This window comes from Pteropus medius, unplaced genomic scaffold (assembly GCF_902729225.1).
Source record: "Pteropus medius unplaced genomic scaffold, Ma_sr-lr_union100, whole genome shotgun sequence".
NCBI classification, from domain to species: Eukaryota; Metazoa; Chordata; class Mammalia; order Chiroptera; family Pteropodidae; genus Pteropus; species Pteropus medius.
Genome location: NW_024346819.1, coordinates 348,517 through 371,994, shown reverse-complemented (window position 1 = coordinate 371,994; position 23,478 = coordinate 348,517). Strand labels below are relative to the sequence as shown.

At 68.5% G+C, this 23,478-nt stretch overlaps 1 protein-coding gene across 1 annotated transcript in view; it reads right to left on the bottom strand.

Moving 5' to 3' along the window:
* Positions 1-6: 6 nt before the first annotated feature.
* Positions 7-23,478, bottom strand: part of KIF26A (kinesin family member 26A) — a 34,325-nt gene continuing 10,853 nt past the window's right edge. Inside the window, exons 6-19 of the mRNA XM_039876609.1 lie at positions 23,202-23,473; positions 16,843-16,994; positions 10,464-10,653; positions 7,123-7,335; positions 6,597-6,690; positions 6,095-6,357; positions 5,776-5,959; positions 5,529-5,691; positions 5,050-5,212; positions 1,767-4,476; positions 876-1,081; positions 754-774; positions 415-565; positions 7-224 (exon numbers count right to left, since the gene is read on the bottom strand). Of these exons, the coding sequence (XP_039732543.1) occupies positions 43-224; positions 415-565; positions 754-774; positions 876-1,081; positions 1,767-4,476; positions 5,050-5,212; positions 5,529-5,691; positions 5,776-5,959; positions 6,095-6,357; positions 6,597-6,690; positions 7,123-7,335; positions 10,464-10,653; positions 16,843-16,994; positions 23,202-23,473 (4,964 nt within the window). The 3' untranslated portion in view covers positions 7-42. The remainder of the gene's footprint in view (positions 225-414; positions 566-753; positions 775-875; positions 1,082-1,766; positions 4,477-5,049; positions 5,213-5,528; positions 5,692-5,775; positions 5,960-6,094; positions 6,358-6,596; positions 6,691-7,122; positions 7,336-10,463; positions 10,654-16,842; positions 16,995-23,201; positions 23,474-23,478) is intronic.

The window sequence follows — 23,478 nt, the reverse complement described above, 5'->3', positions numbered from 1 at the left end:
CGTGCCCCGCACGTCCCCTGCCCCGAGTCCTGGTGCCCAGCCTCAGACGTCCACCTCCTGCGGCCCTGGGGTGGTGGCGGGCGTGGTGACGGCGATGTCGAAGCAGGTGACCATCATGACGTGGGCCTTGCACAGGTTCACGTGCTGCTCCAGGGCGGCCGTGGCACGCTCGAGGGCCACCAGGTACTCGGCCGACTCGGGCTCCAGCTCGGGGTCCACCTCGACTGCGGAGGGACAGCGGACAGCTGCTGAGGCCCGGGGTACAGCCAGGCCAAGGACACGTCTGCGTCCAGGTCCCGCCCAGGCGGGGGCGAGGGGAAGCCCTGTCACAGGTCACCGGGGGCGCTGGGGCTCCGGGAGGAAGGAGGCTGGTGGGGAGGGGTCTCCATGCTTGTCCTGGGGGAGGGGACTCACACTGCTCCAGCCAGCGGCCAGGCCGCACCATCAGCCGGCCCTGCGTCTCGGCCAGCTCCGCGCACAGCAGCTCGCGCTGAGCCTGCAGGTCCCGCAGCCTCTGCTGCCTGCGCTCCGCCAGCCGCGGCTTCATGCTGACGCACGCCAGGCCCTGGCGGCAGGGGACAGCGGGGTGGGCTCGGGCACGGGGGGCGTCCCACTCCCCAGGGCTCCCCACGGGTGGGGCTCAGGGCTGTGGGACTCCAGGGAGCAACAGTGGTGACCTCAGAACTCTTCCAGCCACCCGCTCTCAGCCCAAGGGGACCTGGGGGCCACCAAGGGCTCAGGGCCAGCTCTTACCTTCTCCACATCCTGGGGGAGCTGTGGACAAGAGGGAGAGGCGAGGTCGGCGCACTGCCCGGCCACACCCTCGGGGGCCCACCCGCTATGCCAGGGCCTCCTGTCCCCTGCCTGCCCCTGACCTCAGCCGGGTCCTCCCTCAGGGGCGGGCGGTGCCTCTGCAGGCGCTGCACGTCATCGATCTCGTACACCTTGATCTCAAAGGGCTCCTTCCGGGAGCCAGCCAGGGGCGGGGGCAGGTCCACCCACTGCCCGGGGAGGCCGGGCTTGTGGCCCAGGGCCACGGCATCCGGCAGTGGGGCGGGGATCAGCCGTCTCCGCTGCAGACCTAGACGGAGGGGTGCCACGTGAGCAGAGCGCAGGGCCCACCGTGGTCCCTGGCCCAGGGTCCTGTGGGGAGGGCACGGGGCCCCACACCAGAAACCCTCCGCCCAGCTCCGGCCAGCCCTGCCCCCCGGCTCAGCTGACCTCAGTCCCCTAGGCCCTGACGGGTGGCCGAGCCCTGACTGAAAACCGTCCCCTGCTCCTGCCACCCCTGGGACAGACGTCTTCCCAGCCCCCACGCAGGCTTCCCACTCCCCCACCCCTGCTTGGCCCCCCAAGTGTGCCCGCCCTGCCCCACGTCAGCCAATGGCCGAATCCCAACCACACATCGCATGAGGGACGGGCCACCCCACCCAGGACTGCAGAGGTGGAAGGTGCAGGGGACGGAGGCCGGAGCAGCTGGGCAGTAACCGGGGGACCAGGCTGGATCCCCGAACTCAGGTCCTCTCCTGGCTGCCCACACCCATCAGGGTGGCCTGTGTGGGCCTGCCCTGACAGACGTGGGGACCGGCCTCTGCAGCGGAGGACACACACCAGGCATGTTTATAAACTGGCGAGGGCTGCGCACACCCTTGCGCTGAAAAGCCAGGCTCGCCTGTCACCCTGTCAAGGGCGGTACACGCCTGGCCGGGGCCGACGGCCCGAAGGCTGCAGAGGGCTGTGCCCGGGGGCGGGGGCGCCGCGCCCACCTGTGGCCCTCTTCTTGGGGGACTTGAGGCTGCGGGCGCGGGAGCCCGGGGAGGCGGCCCCGCCGTCGCTCATGGAGTCGGGGGCGGAGGACGCGCTGCCGGTGGCCTCGCTGTCGCGCATCATGCTCTCGTAGCCGCTGCTGCCGCCGCTGTGGTAGAACAGCGCCGTGCGGCCCATGGCGGGCGGCAGCTCGCCGCTCAGCACGCTGCTGTTGTCGCTGCCGTGGCCGCTGCTGCAGCGCTGCGGCCGCCGTGGGGCCGTCACCTTGCTGTAGGGCGAGGGCAGTGTGGGGCCCGCGGCCGGCCGCTCCCCGCCCACGTGCGCGCCACTGTCCGAGTCGGCCGAGCCCCAGGAGGGGACGTCCCTGCCGCAGGCCCCGCTGGCCGCCAGCTCGTTGACGCGGCTGTGGGCGGCCCTGAGGGCCTGCTTGGTGCCCATGATGGTGCCCCGGCTGGCCTTGGCCGCCACCCCGGGGGTCGCCCGTGGGGCTGGCCTGGGACCTGTCCCAGGGCCAGCCGGGGTCCTGCCTGCCACGGGGGCCAGCGGCTTCACCGAAGCACCCAGAGCCCTTGACCCGCCCGTGGCCAGGCTGCGGCCCTTGCCCCCACCAGCTGGAGGCTTGGGGGCCCCCACACCCTTGGCCGGGCTGCCCCTACAGGCAGGCGCGGGGCCGGTGGGCGGCACCCCCAACCTGGGCACGGCCCGGGCTGGCTTCCCGGCCACCTCCTTGGCCTTAGCACTGCTGTGCGCCAGGCCCTCACACCGCTCCAGAGACCCGTGGGGGGCAGGCCGGTATGTGGCCTCTGCCTTGCCAGCCCGGGCCTTCAGGCTGGACGTGGCCCTGGACACGGAGTGGTCAGCCCGGCTACTGGGCCTGGCCTCCTCGTCCCCCCGGAGAGCAGCAGCCCCAGTCGGCAGAGGCACCGGAGCCGGGCTGGTCCTGTGCTCCAGGCTGGACCTACGCACCGGAGGGGCCGGGGGGCATGCCCCGGCGGGCCTGGAGAAGAGGCCCCCCTTGGGAGCCACACTCTTCTTGCTGGTGGTCTTCGAGCTGCCTGGGCAGGCCACCGCGTCAGCCGCAGTGTCCCCGCAGGACGTGGCAGGCGTGGTCACACCCAGCGTGGTAGCCCCCCTCCGGAGCAATGGGATCTGAGCCACAGCCTCTGGCCTGGGGGCTGCCCTGGCCACTACCTCGCAGCCATCCACCACCCTCCGGCCACAAGCTGGCACCGGGGCTGGGCTGGGCACCCTGGCAGCAGAAGCCCCCTGGAATGGGCCACACGCGTCTCCCCGGAGCAGCCAGGGGTCCTCGAATAGGCCCCTGGGGCCAGGCGGGCTCAGGGCCAGACAAGGGCAGGCCGCTCGACCGGCCGCCGAGGTAGTCCTGGGTCTGCGGGGAAGGCTGGAGTGGATGGTCTGGGCTGCGGCTCCCCCCCGCGGAGATGCGGCGCGGGGCTCCCTGCCAGGCCGGGTGGGGGCTGCCACAGCCACGGGGACGGGACTGTCCTGCGCATCCTGCTCTGACGACCCGAAGCCGTGGTGCTCTGGGGAGTGGTCGAGGATAGGGGGGCCCAGAGGCGTGGGCCCGGCCGGGCAGTCGGGGCTGGAAGGGTCCAGGCTGGCCCCGGAGGGTGTGGGGCCGAGGCCGTCGGCCGTGCAGACGCTGACCTCGCTGAGCCAGGAGCTGATGGAGGAGCTGGGACTGCCGCGGGGGGCCTGCGCAGCACACGCGTCCAACTCGTCGGTGACGCTGCTGATGATGCTCACCGGCCTCGAGCCCGAGGCCAGGGCCTGCAGGGAGCAGTCGCTGCCGAAGCTGGCCAGGCTGGCGGGGCGCCCGGGGCCAGCGAGTGCCCCCAGGGACAGCTCCTCCACCACCGTGAACACCAGCTCGTCCTCCCCGTTGAGCTCCACCGGCTGCTGCAGGGTCACGGTGGTGGTCAGCAGGCCCCGCTCCAGAGGGCCACGGGCGGGCGGGCGGGGCTGGACCCCCTGCCCGCTCATGCCCACCGGGGGCGTCCGGACCAGTCCGTCGGCGCCCCCTCCCCTGGGCTCAGCTGGGGCTCTGCCAGCTTCGGGCTGCCCAGGCGGCGGGGCTGGGCTGGGCAGCGGCCTCCTGCCTCCAGCCCCCGTGGCCTTGTCTGGCACAGATGGCTCAGGCCCAGCGCTGTTGGCCTCTGTCTGCTCACTGTTTGCCTTGGAGGGCTCCAGGGCTCCCCGGTGGCTGTCTGGACTGGGGCTCCCGTGAGCTGTGCTAGCAGCCAGCGGGGCACCCGCGGCTGTCCTGGGGGCTGGGGCGTCGGGCAGCGAGGTCTTCCTGCTGTCTGGGGCTCCCGCGGGGCCCTCACGGCCATCAATGCACTCCAGCCGCTCCTGCAGCTCCGCGAAGGTGCTGCAGCGGAAGTGGTCAGCGTCACGGGGGCCCCGGGAGGGTGGGCGGCGGCTCAGCGCTGGGATGATGGGCACGAAGTCGGGTGGGCCCTCGCCGTCCGTGAGCTCCCGGTCCGACAGCGCCGCCCCGCCCGGCCCCACGTAGATGACCGTGTCACAGGACTGCTCACTGCCAGACGAGTAGTCGGGGTCTCCGGGTGAGCCGGAGGCCAGGCGGTCGGGGTCTGGGGCCCCGGGGCGCGGGTGGAAGGGTCGCAGGGGACGACGGACGTGACCTTCCTCGCAGGAGCTGTCCCCACCGGAGGAGCTGGACGCATACTGGGGGCAGAGCAGGCCGTGTGGTGAGCGACGGCCCTGCCCGCCTCCCCCGCCGGCCCCTCCCCACCACCCCGGGCACCAGCCGCGTCCCACCAGGCGCGGCATCGTGGAAGCCTGAGACTTCCCGAAGAACAGCGAGAACCGAGCCACAGGGGGCGAGAACGGTGCTCCTCTGCCAGTCCAGGATCCAAGTCCAGGTCCCCCAACACCACCCAGGGAGTGCCTTGCCGCTGGGCGCTGGGGGACCAGGCCTGAGGGGCACAGGACGTGCGATCCCGCCAGGCTGCCCTCCCCGCCCGCGCATCCCCCAGCCAGGCGCACAGGGCCAGGAAACCGCCAAGGCCCCCACGCGAGCAGCTCCGCTCCGCTCAGGCGTCCGGGCCACCTCGGGTGCGGCTCTGGGCCTCCCCTGGGCAGGGCCAGCTGGGTGCAGCCCCGTGACCCCAGGGCCCACAGGGAGTGTGAGCAGGGCTGGGCGCCTGGCTCCCCCACCACGCAGGGCATTGGCCCTTGGAGGTTACAAGGCCTCGGGGACCCTCGGGGTGGGAGGGGCGGGCGTGAGGTAGAGCCAACCTTGACCTTCTTCCTGCGCAGGCGGTGGATGCGGGCGGCCAGCTGGGCGGTGCTGAGCGTCTCGGCGTGGCGGGCCGGCTCGTCTGAGATGTGGGCAATCATGGTGGTGTGGCAGTGCGTGGTGGCCAGGGACTCCCGCAGCAGCATGGTGAGCCTGTGCTCCCTGGAGCGAAGTGGGGCTCAGACGCTGGGCGCCCGGGGAGGGCAGGCCGTGGCGGGAGGCCGGGCACGGAGGCCTTTGGGGTGGCGGGAGGGAGGCAGGCCTCTCGCCACACCAGGACCGGTGCCGGGCCTGCCATCCACCTGTCCCCGCCCGCGGGGCACCGGGTCCACCCCCAGGCCTCGTGCAGCGAGGCCCCATGAGGCGCTGGAGAAACAGAGCTAGTGAGCTCGGGGTGGACACGCTGGCCGGGACTGACCCTCTCTCGGCTGGTGCCCGGGAACACCCGGCCACGCCCACCAAGGAGCCCTCCACTCACCTGTAGGGCACGTGCTTGGCTCCACTGACCAGGGCCAAGATGACACTGCCCAGGGCTGACAGGGACAGGCACAGAGGGCCCCCGGGGGCCTCCCCGCCCCTGCCGGGCGCCCCCTCACAGCTGCCCAGGTCGATAAGGTGCAGGCGGCTGCGGCCTCCAGACACTGAAACCACAGAGGTGGGCGTGAGGGAGCGGGCCTGACCCCCACCCTCAGCCTGCCGGGGCGCCGGGCCACCGGGACACCTACTCGCCCCCTTGCCGGCCTTCTCCATGCGGTACTGGTAGACGTGCAGCGTGAAGAGCATGTGCGAGCTGTGCCGGGCATCCTCACCACAGCCCGCCCGGCTGCCGCTGCGGGCGGCCAGGGCCGCGTCCAGGAAGAAGGCCGCCTTCTCCGCCGTGGGCGCCCGCAGCTCACTCAGGTTCTGCAGCTGGCCGGGCGGAGGGGACAGGGCCTCAGTGGCTCAGGCGCAGCCACAGGCCCCGCCCGGCCGCCCCAGGCTGCCCTCGCAGCCCCGAGGTCGGCGGCCCCCGCTCCCCGCGTGATGGCGGCAGTACAGGGGTACCTGCGCCCCACAGACGGGGTCCTCCCGCAGGTACACGCCCGGGGACTGGGCGTCCTGGAGGCTGCCGGAGGCCACGTCGGCCAGCAGGTCCCGCAGGCTCTGGCCCCGGCCGCACACCTCCACGGCAGACACGCGGACGGAGAAGCGGGCGCCTGTCCTCTCCCTGCGCGCCTCGATGAGCCTGAAGAGCCAGGAGATGGCGCAGGGCACGACGCCCAGGCTCCGGGGCGAGCTGTCCCTCCCGATCATGGTGTAGGACGTGCCTGCGGGCCACGCCGACGGTCAGCACCCCCACGCTCGCCGGTCAGTGACCCCCAGGACCCGTCCGGGGCCACTGAGACCCCAAGGCCTCCTCTGGCCTACTCCAGGGCCCCCTGCCTTCCAGGCCGGGGGTTCTGGCTTCCTCTCCATGAGCCCCGCACCCCACGTGCCCACCCACTGCTCAGATAAAATGCACCCCGACCCCCCACAGACCGCAGAGTGGGTGATGGGGGGCTCGTACCAAGGCTCGTATGGCCGAAGGAAAAGATGCAGCCGTCGGCCCCACTGACCACTGACTGGAGCACATCGGCCACTGTCCCTGAGCAGACCTCCGCCTGGGGGAGAGGCAGAGTCAGGCAGGCCCCAGGGTCCAGGGGGCGTGGCACGCAGAGGACCAGGGTGTGGGGTTGTCTCCGTGCTCACAGGACACGCAGACAGGACACAGGGACACACGGAACACACGGCGCGAGCCAGCCAGCCACAGGGACGACACAGGCACGCGCACCAGTCACGCTGCCGTCACGGACGCAGCCGCGCGTGGGCCCGGCACGCGCAGGACACACACAGCGCTCCCGGAGCCACCCAAACCCAGGGTGAGGCCCGCGGCTGGCCGGGGGGCTCCCGCAGACACGGGGTCCTCCCAGGGACTCCCCGCCGGGAAGAAAAAGCACCGCCACTGGCCAGGCTGCTGGACCTTGCGGGCGCCCCCCTCCGCCCTGGCACGGGGCGGACCCCGTGGCCCCGGGCTGGCGGCCCCGTCCCCTCACCTGCTCCGAGTCCTGGGGGTAGACGGCATCGAAGGCGAACATCTTGGGCAGCAAGGCCGTGGCGGTGCGGTGGGGACCCGCGCTGCCGGGGGCCCCGGCGGCCAGGTCATACAGGGTCACCTGCTTCTTCCGCGGCTCCACCTTCAGGAAAGACGCGGACTCGGCAGAGCGCTGGGCCCCCCGAGAGGGCCAGACCCGCAGCACGACCTTCACCTACGAGGCCAGCAGAAGCGGGCATCTGAGCGCAGCCACCCGCCAGCCCAGCCAGCCGCTAATTACAGGGCAGGGGGAGCCCCGCGCGAGTCAGGACGGCAGGCCAGGCCCCAGCTCCGGGATCCCCACCGCAGGAATGCCAGCGCCCCCACCCCTGCTCCAGGCCACAGTGGGTCCCATATGAGGTCAGCGAGACAGGCAGAAAGCAGCCGGCTGGAGGAAAGCAAGTTAGCACCGGACGGGACAGGGCCACAGGACAGAGGACAGACAGGGCGGGGCGCAGAGTGCTCCTCAACCCGGGCGCAGAGCTGGGTGTCCAGGGAGCTGACCCCAGAGGCACAGAAGGTGTGAGAGCAAATCACCCCCACGAGCACCCACAGCTCTGCCAGCTTCCCATCCCCAGGCTTGAGGAGGTCGACACCTGCTCAGAGAGTCACACGGCCTGAGAGCCGACTCTCAAAATCCCAAACCCCTAATCCAAGGGCGAAGGGCGGAAAGGAGAGAGGCCAGCAGAGGGGCCGAGGACCCGGCCCTGCTGCCCCTCCCAGCAGGGAGCGGGGCTCAGAGCCAGCTGCCCAGCCCCCGGGGGCCAGCTCAGGGGGCTGTAGGTGCAGCTCTGGGCGCCGACGTGGCCCGGGGCCCGGACCACAATGGCAGAGGGGCGCTGAGGCCCCTGCAATGCAATTCACTCCTGGCTAAGAGAGTAGGGGACCCCACAGCCCTGCCCCCCCAGCTCCCAGTGCAGCCTCACCTCCTCCAGAGGCCCCCTCCCAGCTCCCAGCCCTGGGCCAGAAGGGAGACTGAGGGGGCGTGTGCAAACAGGTGCCCCGAAGTGGGGACAGGCCCAAGGAGAGGGACAGGCTGGTGCTGCTGTGTAAACCCCACGTGCTGGCGGGGTTCCGGCGTGCAGAAAGCAGGAGCCCTACCCGGACGACGGGCCAGGGGAGGAGGAGACGGCCCGAAAGCCCAGCGCCAGGGGAGGCTGAGCCGGGATGGGGGCCGGCGGGGAGGGGACAGCAGGGCAAGAGGTCTCAGCTCAGTTGGCAGGTGACCTGGTAGCCTCTGCCTGTGTGTCCCCGAAGTACAAAACCAGACACAAAAATGTGTCCCACCCACGCAGGAGACCCAGCTTCCTGGAGGCAAGTGAGCCCCGCCCATACCCAGGAGGTGACAGCAGGCTCAGCAGGAAGGGGACCCCGGGAACCAAAACGCCCCCAAACCTGCACCAAACAAACCCCCTGGACGGCGCCTCCCGTGTGCAGCCCTAGGGGCCTCGGGGCAGGTGGGGGGAGGGGGCCACCCGAATTGCCTCCTCTCCCAGGGAGCAGGCGCAGATTCGGGTTCTGCGGGAGGACACCTCTGCCTGCCCGCCTCGGGTGAACCCCCGAGTCCCCACTGCAGTGTAAATCAAATTACCAGACTCATCTCAGAGCCAAGATTTTTCACAGATGTAATTGTAAGTGACGGATACATAACGCCGGCAAAATCGGTTTGCTGTGGGCAGCTTGCGGGAGGCGCCACCCCCACGAAGGCCAGGCGGCTGACCCGCAGATCTTCACGGATCAGAGGTCGTCTGCGGGCGCAGAGCATCCTCAGACTGTGCCGCGCCTCTGCCCGGCTCCACCGGGGAGCCACCCTTTCATTCCCTGACAACACGGACTAAACTATTTCCTTCCCGACACCGCTGCCCGGCACACGAGGTGGCCATTTGCCGGTCACGTCTGGCCACACCAGGAGCCAAATGGGTCCCGTAGACCGGCGAGGATTCCTAGCGAGGAGGGGACAGAGCAGGCCCACTAGGGGACATCAGCTGTCCGGCCTGGCACACGCGGGCCCTGCAAACACAGGGGCCATGGTCTGCGAGAATCCTGTCACTGCCCCCCAAAGGATGAGCAGCAGTCTCTCCCCTAAACGGGCAGATATTACAGCACCCTGCAGAATGGCTGCCGCGTAGGAGAAAACACACTCCTGGATGAGGGGGAGGGGCGCCCACCACGAGGACCTTGTTTAACCCCAAGAAATGATGAATTACCCTAAGAGCACACGAGCGTCTAGAATGGAACGTAATCTAACTTTTTTCTGTGACAATATTAAATGCCTTCCAGGAGGCATTTCTGACTATGTGACATTTGTGCACGTAACAGGCAGGAGGGGTCACTGGGACAAGTGGCGAGAGACTGGTGGCCGGGGCTGGGGCTCAAGGACAGAGCCGGCCCTGAGAGGGGAGGAGCCACCGCCTGGGGCTTCCTGGGAGGGGCCTGCTGGCACCCAGGTGACAGAGGGGTGTGCCGCAGTGCTTAGCACCATACGCACCTGAGACACCCCCCCGCCCCACCCCACCCGCCGGCCGCCAGCGAAGCCGACGCTACAGACAGGCCGAGTGACCAGGCCAAGGTCAGAGCCCCCGCCGCATGGCCACTTTGCTCTGTCCGGTGTGCAGGGTCCTCCCACTGGCCTGGGCGGGGCTGAGTCCCCACTCCAGCAAGCTCCCGGGGACACCGAGGTAATGCCTGCATGGGCATAAAGGGCCTGCCTCGCTGCTTGGGCTCACGGCCACACGTGGGCCACAGGCACGCACAGGGCCTGACCGGGCGCAGGCGCAGTGCCCAGCAACCCAGACTGCCAGGATGCAAACCAGCTCCAGGGAAGGAGCGCAGAGGCCAGGGTCAGAGCCGGGGGTGGCCAGGAGCCAGCCAGCCTGTCCCGTGACCGGGCAAAGCCTTTCTGCCCCGTGGGCCTCAGTTTCCCCATCTGAACCGAGGAGACAGCCTAAATCAACCGACACGCATGCCCTTTCCCATGGTGGGCGGCAGCTGGCATCGGCCCGGACTCCAGCCCCACCTGAGAGGCCAGCAGAGGCGAGTAAGGGGGTTCCTGGGGTCGGGCCCCAACCCCTAGTCACGTGGTGCTGAGACCTCCACCCATTTCCCTTGGCCCCAGCACAGTCTCCCCGGCCCCCTGCCACCACCATGAGCCAACGAGGTGGGCGTGGGCTCCAGTCTCCCAGTCTGCACCGCCGCTGCCCACCCACTGGCCCTGGGGAAGGAAGCAGGAGCCATCCGCCTCCCCTCACGCCCCTGGCCTCACCCCTCCCACAGAGGCCGCCCCCAAATCAGGGTTTGGCCTACCTTTCCAACACTGCCGGGGTTGTCCTTGGCTTTGGAGCTGGCCCTGAGCAAGCAGGGGGGCGCAGGGGGCGGCCACAGCTGCAGGACCCCACTGAAGTCCGTAGGGTAGGTGGAGGTGCCTCGGGCAGCGGGGGCCGGTGGCGGGTGGGGCTTCTTGCGCTTGGCGGCCAGGCTGAGCTTCTGGGCAGCCCTGGAGAGGACAGGCGGGCGGCACTTGGAGCTGTCTCTGTCACCCCTGCCACCCTACATGCAGCTGCAAGGCCCACGTGTTTCTCCCTAGCCAAGGTAGGCTGCGGGGCTGGTCCCTGGAGGTCTGCCCCACACAGGCCAGGCCACGTGACAGGCACAGCAGGACTCAGCGTGTCCCCAGCACTGAGTATGTCCTCTTCCCACAAACTTCACCCACTCCGTGTCTCCCACCCAGCAGCTGCTGTGGGGGACAGAGCGTGCCAGCCGCTCACAGGCTGTGACCTAGGCATGCAGACTGGGTCTCCCTGTGCCTCAGTTTCTCCATCTCTAACGCTGCGTAACCACCAGAGGCCCTTGGGTGCGACCCTGACAAGTCAATGCATTCAAGGCTCGGAGCACAGTGCCAGACACGGGGGACACGGGTGTTGGCAAGACCACCAGGCTCCAGCGCATCCTTGTCCACCCGAGGCCCCAGAACCCGCTGGGGGTGTCACCCTGCTGCCTCGGCTACACTCGCCCACCCAGCTCCCCAGGGACCTTGCAGGGGTAAAACCGCCCAGACGCCCGGGTCTGAACCCACCCTCAAGGGGACTCTGGTGGGCGTTTGAGAATGGCTCTCCTGGACTCCCAGGGGACCCTCCCACACACACACACACACACACACACACACCACACACACACACACACACACCATGCAGCACAGAGACACACAAGAAACACAAACACAGACTCACATGCAGAGACACCAGCACACAGAGAAACACAGATACACATAGACACACACAGCACTCCCCAGAGCCCCTCTCCTACACTGTGGGCCACCCCATGCCTTTAGCACAGGTGACACCAGGTGACACGGGTGGGGCTGTGGAGCCTGCCCGGCAGGCATGCGGGCCACCCCGCCTGCTCCATCTCTCTGCACCTACAGTGCCCGCCCACCGCCTTCTCCCCCAGCCCCGGCCCTCGGCCCGCTCTGCCCCGCCTGGCAGCCCCGCCTGGCAGCCCCGCCGCTCGCCAGCCTCCCGCGCGGCAGATCTACTGCCGCAATTGGCTTAACTCCCCTCATCTTTAACAGGAGTTGTCTTTTAAGAGACCCCAGGGATGGCTTTCCTCCTGCAAGGTGTCATCACAGAAAATAAAAGTAATCTACGATGCCTGGCAGATCCTCAATAGAGCCAGTGGGGGCAGGAGTGGCTGGGGGACGCCGGGCGGGGCTGGGGCGAGGTCCCAGGAGCAGGGAAGCAGACCCACGAGCGGCCCAGACCACACGGGGCCCTCAGCCACAAGCAGACACTGAGCCAACTCCTGCCTGAGCCCACGTGTTTATAAACCTCCAAACCTCCCACACAGAAAAGCCCCTCATCCCCCCGTCCCCCCGACCCTGTCATCCCACTTACCTTCCTCAACCCGTTTGTCCCCCTCTGCCCAAGGGTCACGCAGGCCAGGGTGCCGCAGGGCAGGGAGCTCTGAGCAGGGCAGGGCAGGGCCGCACCCCAACTGCAGTGACAGTCACGGGAGGTAGCGGCTGGGCGGGCTGGGGCCAGGGAGGCCCAGGCAGGGGCCAGAAGAGTCCGGGCCGTGACCTCAGAGCCTCAGCTCATGGGCTCCCCTATGCCCCCCAGTCCCCAGCTCAGCCGCCTGTCCGGGTCCCCCAACTATGGCGAGCGACACCGCAGCTTCCCACCAACCACATGGGAAGAAGCCGCAGCCTGCTTGGCTCTGCCCTGGGCAGCCACTGGGGAGATGGAGCAGGGCCGGCCAGGAAGCAGGGGCCAGAGCCTGGACCCGACTCCGGCCTGGAAAGGCCGAGGAGCCCCGAGGACGCACCCCCGTCTGGGATGGGGCAGTAGTGCCCGTCACTGGGGTTTCAGGGAGGGCAGCACCCAGGACCCGCCGGGCACCAGCCTGCGCTGAAGGGCATCGCCTTGGCCCCCAGGGACACACGACAGGGCAGCAGACAGCCCCGAAGAGACATGCCCCCCACCCCACAGCCAGCTCCCTGCCGTCCCTAAGTTGGGCGGGGTCAGCCAGGGACCCCGAGGCTGTGCGGTGTGAAGCATCCTGAACCCACACCCCCACACCTTAAGGGGACATGGAGGCCAAGTAGGGTCCCTGGTGGGCACCGGGGAAGGCTGGAGTGACCCTGGGCTGGAGCCTCCAGATTGCACACACCAAGACCAGAGGGCGGGGTTGGCCCTGTGGGACACATGTGAGGTCAGAGGGTCCAGCAGCCCCTGTGACCCTCGGGGACCAGAGGTTGGCAGCACAGACCTCAGCTGCACCCAGGCCACCTGCAGGGCCCCAAATGTGGAACACAGGGAGGTGTCCTTCCCTGCTGGACATGCCCGAGTCCCCTGTGGCCAGAGGCAGGGCCCACCAGCCCCAGGGGTCTGTTCTCGGCCAGGTGTCTCCACCCCACGGTCTCACCTACCCCGGTCTCACCTACCCCGGGCAGCTCCCTGCCCCGCCCCACCCCATCAGCGGCCAGGCCTGAGGGCTGGGGGCCAGGAAGCTGCCCTGTACCACTGGCCCAGTCCCTGCCCTCACCAGCATGACTCAAGGGCATGTCACCGCATTAACGAGGCCCCAGACGGCCACTTCCTCCCTAGATGAAACCCAGGCCCCAGCAAACTGGGACCAACCACAGCCACGTGGCTAGTGCACCCGGCTGGCATGGCCTTGCGGGGGAACCGGGGGGCCAGGCCAGTTCTGCCTTCGAGGGCAGCGGGGGTGGAGACAGCAGGGTGCGACCCAGGCCTCACAGAGACTCAGGACGTGGGGTGCCGCGCCCAGGCCCGCGGGTGCCCACGGCACGGCTAGGGAGTCCGGGGCCAAGGTGGGCCCGGCAGCGGTGAGGCATGCTGGGAGGGACATGCGGGGAGCAGGGGCGAGTGTGAGTGGCCTGAGCCCCCCTCATCCTCGGAAGATGCCTCCGGAAAGCCTGCCGATGCCCCGGGCTGGGCTCCTCAGACCTATGCCCCCAGATCCCACAGGTTCACAGGCTGCTCCCCCGCTGGGCAGCGGCCCTGGAGGATGGGCGTCTGCCAGGCCCAGAGCCGGTCAGCGGGCGAGCGAGGGACTGGGGGAGCGGGGTGCGTGTGCATTTGGCTCTGAAACGTCCCCCAGCCCCTCGCTGTGATCCCCCAGCCCCTCCTGGGCTCGCTGGCTCTGGTCATTGACTCGCATAAATAGGAAGAGAAATATTTTGCTTTTTTACAAAAAAAATTGCCTCTTCCAAACGAGAAGGTAATTTCACAGGCAGTTGGCCTTGACGCCAGAGCCCTTCATTACCCAGTGTCTGTGACCGTCAGGCGATGTGGGGCCAGTCCATGCTCCAAGACTTCCAGTGATTGAGGAAGGCGGGGACCAACACACCCACCCGGCCAGCAGCAACCGGGGCAGCTGCCTGGGCCAGGCCCAGGGTCTGCCTGACCAGGGGCCCTAGACTGGGCAGGAACCACAAGCCAGCACCCGACCCCTGACCCCCGACCCCCGCCACGGCTGTTATTTTCCACGTCACAGGCACCCTCGACCCCACGCTGTGGGGAAGGGGCAGCCCTGCCAGGTGCCAGGCCTGCCGTCCTCCAGGCAGACCCGGGGAGGGGGCCCCACTGAGGCCGCACTGGGGCAGGGGAGGGGCCCCATGCGAGCGGTGGGCTGTGCTGGCAGTCCCCCCACCCCCTACCTGCTGAGGAGACTCCCAGCAATTCTTCCCATGGCATCTGGATTCAGGGGTGAGGGGGGGAGCCCCGGAAAGGCCCAGAGGGCCGAGCACCAGAGAGTGATAACGGAGGCATCCGGAGGAGGCAGGAAGGACGGGGTGTTACCGCCGTGGGGGGGGAGGGGGTGCTCTGGGAGGGGAGTCAAGGTCACCAGAGCCTCTGGAGAAAACATAATTACAGGGCCGGCCCCAGGGCTCAGCCTCTCCAGAACTCCGCTGGGGTGGCACGCCGAGCTCTGGCTACAGCTCTGGCCGCGGCACACCAGCGGCCAGCCCAGACCAGCTGGGGGGTCTCCCACGCCCCACGGGAGTGGATGAGAGCCTGGGTGTGCAGGTGTCGCCGAAGCAACCCACCCGGCCCCCCGCACGGAGGCAAGGAGCTGGAGGTCCCTGTGAGGACCCGAGGCCAGTGCAGGCCCGCAGGCAGTGGGCAGAGGGCGATCTCGAACCCTCAGCCCCGCCCCACCCTCCGAGCCCGCCCTGTGGCACGCAGCCTGCGGCAGCACTCTGCCCTGCCCCTTCAGATGCCCCGCGGCCACCAACGCTGCCTCCACAGATGCCCCCCTCACCAGCCAGAGATTCCTACGGGCCCGGGCATAGGCGGGGTCGGCTTTGCTTCCGCAGGTCCCTAGGAGGTGGACGTGGGAACACAGAGCACGGCTGTGTGCCTGAGCCTCCCAGGGCAGGGTCCAGCAGTTCCACGTCTCCTGGGGACTCTGGACAAGCCCCTTCCTCTGAGCCGCGGCACCCCAAAAATCAAGGGAGGCTGTCCAGCCCAGAGCGCCCCATCTCATTCGATGGTTAAGGGTACTGTAGCCCGAAAAGGCAGAGGGTCTCAGGCAGAGCTTGGAGCGCGTTCCCCACCGGGACACCACCCCCAACTCGGCCCACAGCGCTTCGAGAGGCCACTGCGATTTGGGGCGTCCCGCAGGCTGGATGTCACGGGAGCTGCAGGGCCCCCCAAGACCCTGGGAGATACGGCTCCCCCGCCCCAGCCCAAATGCCTGTTTCTATGGTAACTTCCCAAGGTCAGTGGCAGCCTTGCCAGGCTCCAGACAAAAGGCGCATGGCACGCTCGCTGCAGGGGCCACAGGGACGCCGACGAGCCCGTGTGGCCCCAGGACCGGAACCGCTGGGGCGGCTTCATCATAGGGTCTCGGGCTTGGACGCGCCCGAAACCGCGGCCTAATGGAGAGTGGCTGCTGCCCACAGCCCAGGCGGAGACTGACCGGCAGGACCCTCAGCAGCTGTCCGTCCCTCCCCGCCCCGACACGGGGCCTGAGCCCACTGGACAGACGCCGCCCCTGCCCCGGGCCCCGCAGACGGAGGGTCCCAGCTGGGCTCCATGCCTGCCCGGGGCTGTGAGCCTGCTGCGCTGGGACACGGTGACATGCTCGCCAGCCAGGCGCCCCGACAACACCCCCATCGCACACCCCACCCGCCACTCCCCAATCAGACCGAGCGGCCCCCCACCCACCGACCGGGTGCCTATCCTGCGCCCGTGCGTGATTCCTGGCCAGGCTGATCAGCGGCCGCAAGGATGCTGATGGGACAGTGACCTGTGGCTGGGGCAGCCACCACCGCTCATTACCACCGTCACGTGCTGTGATCCCCAGAACGAACGCTGGCCTTGAGTCTGCAGAACCCCAGGCCCTGCCGGGGGGGCAGGAGGGGAAGCTGAGGCAGGGACTGCTCCCCGCCCCTGATCCCGCCTTCACACCCCAGCTCACGGAGTCCCCCCACTCCAACCCCCAACACCAGCTGACACCCTCAGAGCCTGCAGCCTGCAAAGCCACAGCCAGACATCCCCGGCACCCGGGCAGCAAACTCTGGCTCCAGTCACCCCCAAACACCAGAGCTCGGGCCTGGAACAGGGACCCACTTGGCTCCTGGCTGACGGTGGGCGGGACCCAGTCGCCACGGGCACACTAGCTGTGGAGTGTGCCACCAGGAGGGGGAGGAGACGGGGGGCCCAGGTGCAGCCTGCCCTCGAGGACCCCTCCCTAGTTCACCCTAAACTCCTCTGCCGCTTGGAAATGCCCCCTTGGACCCTCCCGACGACAGGGAGGTGCCTCAGGCCCCCCGTCAGCCTCCCCCTGCAGCCCCGGCCCACGCTGGCCCGGGACACCCCAGCAGAGCCCGCACCCATGCTGCCCCTCTCCCTGCACTCCCAGAAATTCTGAAGAACGCGTCACCTGACAGGTGAGCAAACTAAGGCACAGAGAGGCTGTGTGACTTGCCCAGGGCTGCACAGCTCGGAAGGGGCAGAGACTGGATTTGAACTTGGCTGTATCCCACACTTGGGACGAGAGGCCCCTCTAGACCCCGCCGTCACCTGGGTGCCCTGGGAGGCCAGCAGGGGCAGCCAGCACAGGCCTCTGGCCACGGGACTCCGCAGTGAGGCCGCGGTTCCCCAGGGCGGCCGCAGACTGGGGGGCCAGGACTCGCAGCCCGGCCCGGAGGACGTACCTGACGAAGAAGGAGGCCGCGGCTGACGGGCCCGGGGCTGCTGCGCAGGCCCCACTGCGGCCCCACAGCTCCGACGTGCCGCCAGGGCCCACGGCGGGGGCGCTGTCTCGGACTGTGTCCGCCACCGCCACCGCAGCCACGGCTGCCTCGGCCTGCAGGAAAGGAGGGGGCACGTGACCAGACGGCCGCTGCCTCAGCCCCCCGCCCTCCTGGAGTCTGCATGTCCCCAGGCCCCTGCACCCCAGACCCTGACAGCTTGGGGCACGGGGCGGCCCGCCCACAGGGCCCCATGGGGGCGTGGTGGACACAGACGCCTGCCCTGGGCCTGAGTCCCCAGCCCCTCCCCCGTCAGGAACGCCATGCTCAGGACAGAGGGACAGGGACTCCAGCCCTCAGCCCTGCACCCTCCGTCTGGGAGCACCCAGAGGCCCGATTAGAGAAGAAACCACAATAAATATTTGTCACGAATACTAATTGCCCCACATGTGATAACATACAACGTCCCCATCATCTGAAATACAACCCCGGCATTTCCCGCTAATTAGCTAAAATAAATCCCGGCGAGGACAGCCTCCCAACGAAGCTCAGATGTAATTACGAGCTCCCGGGATGGCGCCGGCCAAGTGACCCAGCCACCGCGCATCACCGGCCCCACAGGGGGTGGCTGTGGCCGCGGGCAGTGGAGGGCGGCTTGCCCCAGCCGGCCCTCGGCACGGCCCCTTTCCCTGTGCCCAGCCCTCTGGCCCCACCGGGCACCACAGCCCGGCCCCACAACCACGGCTGTGGCACCCTCTGTGAGGTGGCAGCCATGCTCTGGAGGGCCCAGTGTCCTTGAGGTCTCCCAAGTGACACAGCCAGAGGCCAGGATGACACCAGCAGAATAAGCCACACAGGCCCCAGGAAGAATGTTCTGGAAGGAGGTCCTGCCACCTCAGAGCAGCACTGCTCCTCACATGGTCAAGGGTCTCAGCCCACCCGGCCCTTGGTCGGCACTGGCTTGCTAACCCCTCTTGCGACACAGAAAAAACGTGTCTGCAAGGGAAGTGCACAGACAGCCCCAAGCCTTAGGCTGTACGGAAGCCAAGCACCCCACCTGGCCCCAGGGCACCAGCTGCGCCCCCAGGGCTGTGAGATCTGGAGCACAGCAGGGCACACCTGGAACGGCCTAGGCCCTTGCCGGGCACTGTGCCAGCACACTGGGCCCTGCCACCTGCCCTGCCTTTGCCTGTAGGGCAGAGACTATGCACTCCTCAGCCCGCTCCGTCTCCGAGCCATTCCCTGCCCTGGCCACCCCTGCCTGACCCCTTCCCCCATTTGTCCAGTGCTTCTCGCCCAGAGTGACAGGGCCACGCTCAGCGGTGCGGCGGCATGTTCTCCCCCCTCGCTAGCTTGCGTGAGCACCCAGTGCATGCCGGGACAGGAGGCCCCTGCATGGACCACCTCCGCCACACCCGGCTGGCGCCTTGCCTGGCACACAGTAGGTATTCGATCTGTCCTGCAGGTACACACAGCCCGGGGGGCACAGAGACCAGGCAGACCCAGCCCGTGGCTGGGTGGGCCCCATGCCAGAGGGAAGTGTGGCTGCGGGAGCAGAGTGGGTGCCAGCTCATGGGGAACATTCTGGAAGGAGGGTCAGCCAGGCCTAGACCCGGGCAGTGAGAACCGGAAGCTGCTTCTCCCGGCAGGCAGGGGTGATGAGGGCCAGCCACATCCGTCGTCCGCCTTACACGCACACGACACGTCACTCCCTTACCTCGCGTGAGAATTCTCTTTCCCGTCACTAACACGGGTGCTCCCTGCGAATGCTCTGAACTCCGTCGTCAGGCAGAGTGGTGCAGGAAAGAACTCACTTTAAACTTACGTCACATCGATGTCACCACCAGGGCACAGCTGGGCTCGCTGAGACCCGCCGTGTGCCCAGCCTGCAGCCGGGGCCCACACTGGCTCCACCCAGCCCCCGGCCGGCAGCTCACACTGTCACCGAGGCACCCTGGCAGCTCCACGCCACCGCCCAGGGCCCCAGCCACCCCCGCCCCCGGTCACGCCAGCACCTGCGCCTCCAGCCGGCGACAGCGTGGTCCACCCGGCGCGCCTGCCGTGGCCGAGCGCCCACACTGACCTGTCTCGGGCGTCCCGCACGCCTCTCGGCTCCACCGTCCCACGAGCTGCGGAGACACGGCTCCGACCACCGGGACGGCCGCCGCCGCCTCCTGCCAGACGAAGCCGGGGCGGGGGAGGGGGCGGCGGGAGGGGGGACCACGACACGGGGACGGAGGACGGGGGTGCGCGGCGGGCGGGCCGCCAACAAAACGTGATGGAGGCACCAGGGCGGCAACAAAACAAAAGTGAGGGGAGGAGAGTGTGAGGCCGCCGGCCCGGGGACGCCCACCTCGCATGAGGCCACCTGCCCGGGGACGCCCGCCTGGCAGAGGGCTCGTGCGGCCGCCACGCGGGGCCAGGCCCCGGGGTTCCGCGGAGCACAGATTGGGAAACACAGCACTAGCCCATTTCCCAGGGAGCCGTGAGGACTCCGCATGGGTCAGCGTCTAGCACGGGACGGACAGCGTGAACCAGCGCCTCGGGACAGAGCCCTCCCTGGGGACCATTTCGTGCCGAGAGCTGGGGAGCAGAGGGGGCAGAGGATGAAGACCTGGCCGGGCTGACCTTGCAGAAACAGACTCAGCCGTGCAAGGGGCGTGGGTGGCACTGTCCAGCGGGTATGTGCCAGGCACCGGGGCCCCACTGGGGCAGAGCCACCTGCCCCTCAAAACCGCCTGGTCATCCAGAGGGCTGAGAATGTCCTACCCCCTGCAGGTGGCTCGTCCCTCCTCCATGTCACAGGGCCAGCTGTGCTGCAGCCTCATGGGAGAGGGTCATCCTGTCCAACCTCCACTCCACGGTGGGTAAACTGAGGTCCGGAGGGAAGCACTGCCAATGCGTCAGGTTCGAGAGACGGGCCAGAACCCAAACAGAGCTCCGTCCACACCTCACCATCCAGCCGCGTCCCTAAGCACAGGTGTGCACTGGCCAGGGGCCCTGGCAGGGCTCACACAGGGCAAGGAGGCAAGCAGGCTGGCATAGGGGGCAGCAGGAGCAGTGTCCCCAAACTTCTGTGAATGGAGGAAACACCATTCAACACCATTCACCATGCAACACCTCCTCCAGGAAGCCCTCCACCCTCCCCATCCAGGCCAGGCCCCCACTGTCCCAGCCTCCGTGGCTGGCCGGGAACCCTCTACTCCAAGTCCTCCCTGGTCTGTGAGCCCTGGGACCCTGGGTAGGGCCTGGCCTGTGTCCACAGGACTCATAAAGGTCTGCACACGCCCAGCTGGCCTGGACCTGAGGCAGCAAGTGTCACCCAGCCCCGTGTCACCGAGTTCCGCTTCTGGCACCCCAGCCTGTGCTACCGCCAGCCCACTGTGGGGTCAGGAGGCCAAAGCCTCTGCCACCTGCCACCTGACTGTCAAGTGAGCAAACATGTCCTGGGAGTGTGGTTGGCAGCCGTGTCCCGGCGGAGCAGGCCAGGACAGGGGTCTGGGGTGGCCCCAGGGCCACTGTCCAGCACTGTCAGGGCAGCCGTGCTGGGCGACAAGCCAGAGTCCGGCTCTGATGGACTCCTGACACAGTCCGGAAAGCAGCCGCCGGACTGACCTGCTGGGTGGCCCCAGAGCCAGAAGCCTCACTGGACACGGGAGGAGGAACAACCCGGAAAGGGCGGAGCTCTGTGCTCCCAGCCCGGGGAGTGGGCTGCGGTTCTGACGGCCGCTCCACTCCACACAGGGCTCTCCAGATGGCACGCCCACAGCATGACCCCCACAGGCCACCGGGCGGGCTACCAGCCACAGCGCCCAGAATGCTCTGGGCCAGAACGTACCTCCACCTCCAAAGACCACCCCTCTGGCCTGGGCCAGCATCCTCCAGCATCCCCTGCCTCGTCCTGCCCATCTCGTTCCCTCCTCTCCATGCCACAGGACAGGTGAGCTGCAGCCCCAGCCACCCCGCTGCCCAGACCCAGGTCCCCACCGGCCAGATCCACGTTTGCACCCAGGGGCCACAGTGGGCTGTCAGCAAGGCACAGCACGTCCCTGCAGAAGCCTGTAACCCCAGAGCCTAATGCGAGACATTCTAACATTCTAGGGCCATGGCCAAGGACCGATGCCAGGGCAGGGAAGTGACCTCATCTGAGTCCTCAATTCTATTTGTGCGTCTAATAATGTCCTTATCGATCGCCAGGACTGCTGTCCAATTACAAATCCATTCCCGCCCACCGGAATGAGATCAACGCGCCCATAAAATGGAGAGAGGCTCAAAGGCCGGTTTTATGGTGCGCGGGCCACCAGCAGGGTCCCCTGGCCAGAGGACAGTGAGCCCACCAGGCACAGACGCCGGGGGTGCCAGCCCAGCTGCTCCTACCGCCAGCTGCCTCCAGGGGCCTCCGAGCGAGGGCCGGCCCCTCTCCCCACCCGGTGCACACGGCTCCCTCCCCAGGTCAGGCGCCTCCGCTGTCCCCGCCACACCGGGCAGTGGGCCCACCATCTCTGGCACTTCCCTCCGGGCCCAGCACGATGCCACCTCCTCCAGGAAGCCGCCCAGCTCTCCTGAGCTGCCTCCCCACCTCAGTTCTGCCAGGCAGCCCCATCCTCGGGCCAAGAAGGACTGAGGGGTGCACGGCAGGGGCTGGCACCCCCGTCCTGGCCTCGCCCAGGGCGCATCTTCACCCCAAGTGGAGGCAAGCTCAGGTCCCGAGTTCCTCCCGGAGCCCTCCGTGCACCCAGCCCCAGGCCACCAAGGGCCAGGGAGCACCAAGGACAGGACGTCCTCGCAAGGGCCAGCATCAGCAGCAGGGGCGAAGGCCGCAGTGGAAGTGGCAATGCCCAGCCCATCTCGCTGACCTCAAGGGGCCAGCAAGCCCAGAGTGGGGGCAGGGCAGGGGTCTGTCACCCACGGAGATGGTATGGGACTTTGCTCCAGCACCTAGGGCCCTCCCTGTGTATTCCGCAGCCGCACCAGGCACAGAGACCGCGGGAGATGTCTGCCCGCCACTCTATCCCAGAGACACCTGCTGGGCAAGCCTGTGCAGCCGGCTCACTGGTACCTGAACAACCCGGCAAGCGAGTGTCCACAGGCACGCACTGACCGCTCTGTGCCCCCAGCACGCAGGGGGAGGGGTTCTCCATGCATCTGCATGCACCTGCGTGGCCACACCCTGGCCTGGTCCACACCCCTCCTCCCCTCCCTCATCCCCAGCCCTATCTCCTGATAAGGCCTCCAGCTTCACACCTCCGGGAGCCCACCAGCTTCACACCTCGGGGAGCCCTCCAGCTTCACACCTCTGGCCCCCACACAGCCCATTCCCTCTGACTGGAGGGTTCCCTCCCACTTGGTTCTGGTGAACCCTTGCACCGCTGGGCACTCATTCTGCCCTCAGCCAAGGCGATGGGTACAGCTGAAGGCACTACCCCCAGGAGAAAGTCCCCCGAAGTCACGCAGGGCTCAGGCAGAGCAGCCAGGTGCCTTCTGTTCAGCCCCCCAGCCCCAGCCCCAGCCAACTCCCTCCAGCGTCCCAGGAACCCCCTGATCCAATAACACACCCTCTCCTGAGCCTCCGTCCTGGTGCCCCTTCTAGATGGAAAACTGGGGTCACCAAAGACACCTGGGAGACACCCCACAACAAAGCTCTGAGGCTGATGAAACAGTGGCCGGCCCCTAGCTCCCCTCGCCCAGAGCCCTCCCGGACACCCGGCCGGGTCCGTGACACCCACAGCACCCACGGGTGCCCGAGCCTGGCTCCACGGAGGGCACACCCACCGCTGTGGTGACAATCTGATGGGCGGGCCAGGGCCTGGGGCAGGAGCCAACTGAGAAGAGTGGCTCCTGAGAACGGGCCACGGCAGGCTCCCCGACACCCCGACACTGTGTCCCCTGTCCGTGGCGCAAGTCTGCGTCACCCTGGCCACAGCCCTGGGGGCAGCCTGGCATGGCAGGAGAGCCTGGAGGGGAAGGGACCGCTGGGGACCTTCCTCATGAGGTGTCCCCCCGCCCCAATGCCTAAGGATGAGGGGGGTCTCACCCCAGGAGCCCGAGGGGCCCTCCCGTCAGCCCACAGTGCCACACGCGGTCTAGGAAGCAAGGGGGGCACATCGACTGGAAGCTGGCGACGTCCCAGGGACGTGAAGGACGCTGACCCCTGGCGACCTTGCAGGTGGACTTTACGGGGGCCATGGGACTATGGGGGAGCACCCCCCAACGTCCACAGGAGAAGCTGCGCTGCAGGCGAGATGTGGACCGCGACTCCCCAGGAGGGGTCCCACGGAGCCGCCCACGGCCCTGCCTGGGGACTCCAGGAGGCCGGCACTCACCAGGCACGATGGTGGCAGGAAGCTGTTGACCCTCGAGACACTCCACATGCCCTCTAGGCACTGCTGGGCCTGGATTGTGACTGTGCTCAGCGCCCCGCCCAGGCCGGCAGGCGCCACCGACACCTGGACACTGGGCCCGGATGGCCAGGCCAGCCCCTTCCTCCTGTCTGGCCCGGCGTGGCCCGGCTGCCTCGCCGCCAGGCCTGCTGGCACCGGTGCATCCCTCGGGCCGGTCATGGCTCCGGGGCTGGGCGGCATGAGGCCAGGGCCTCCGGGG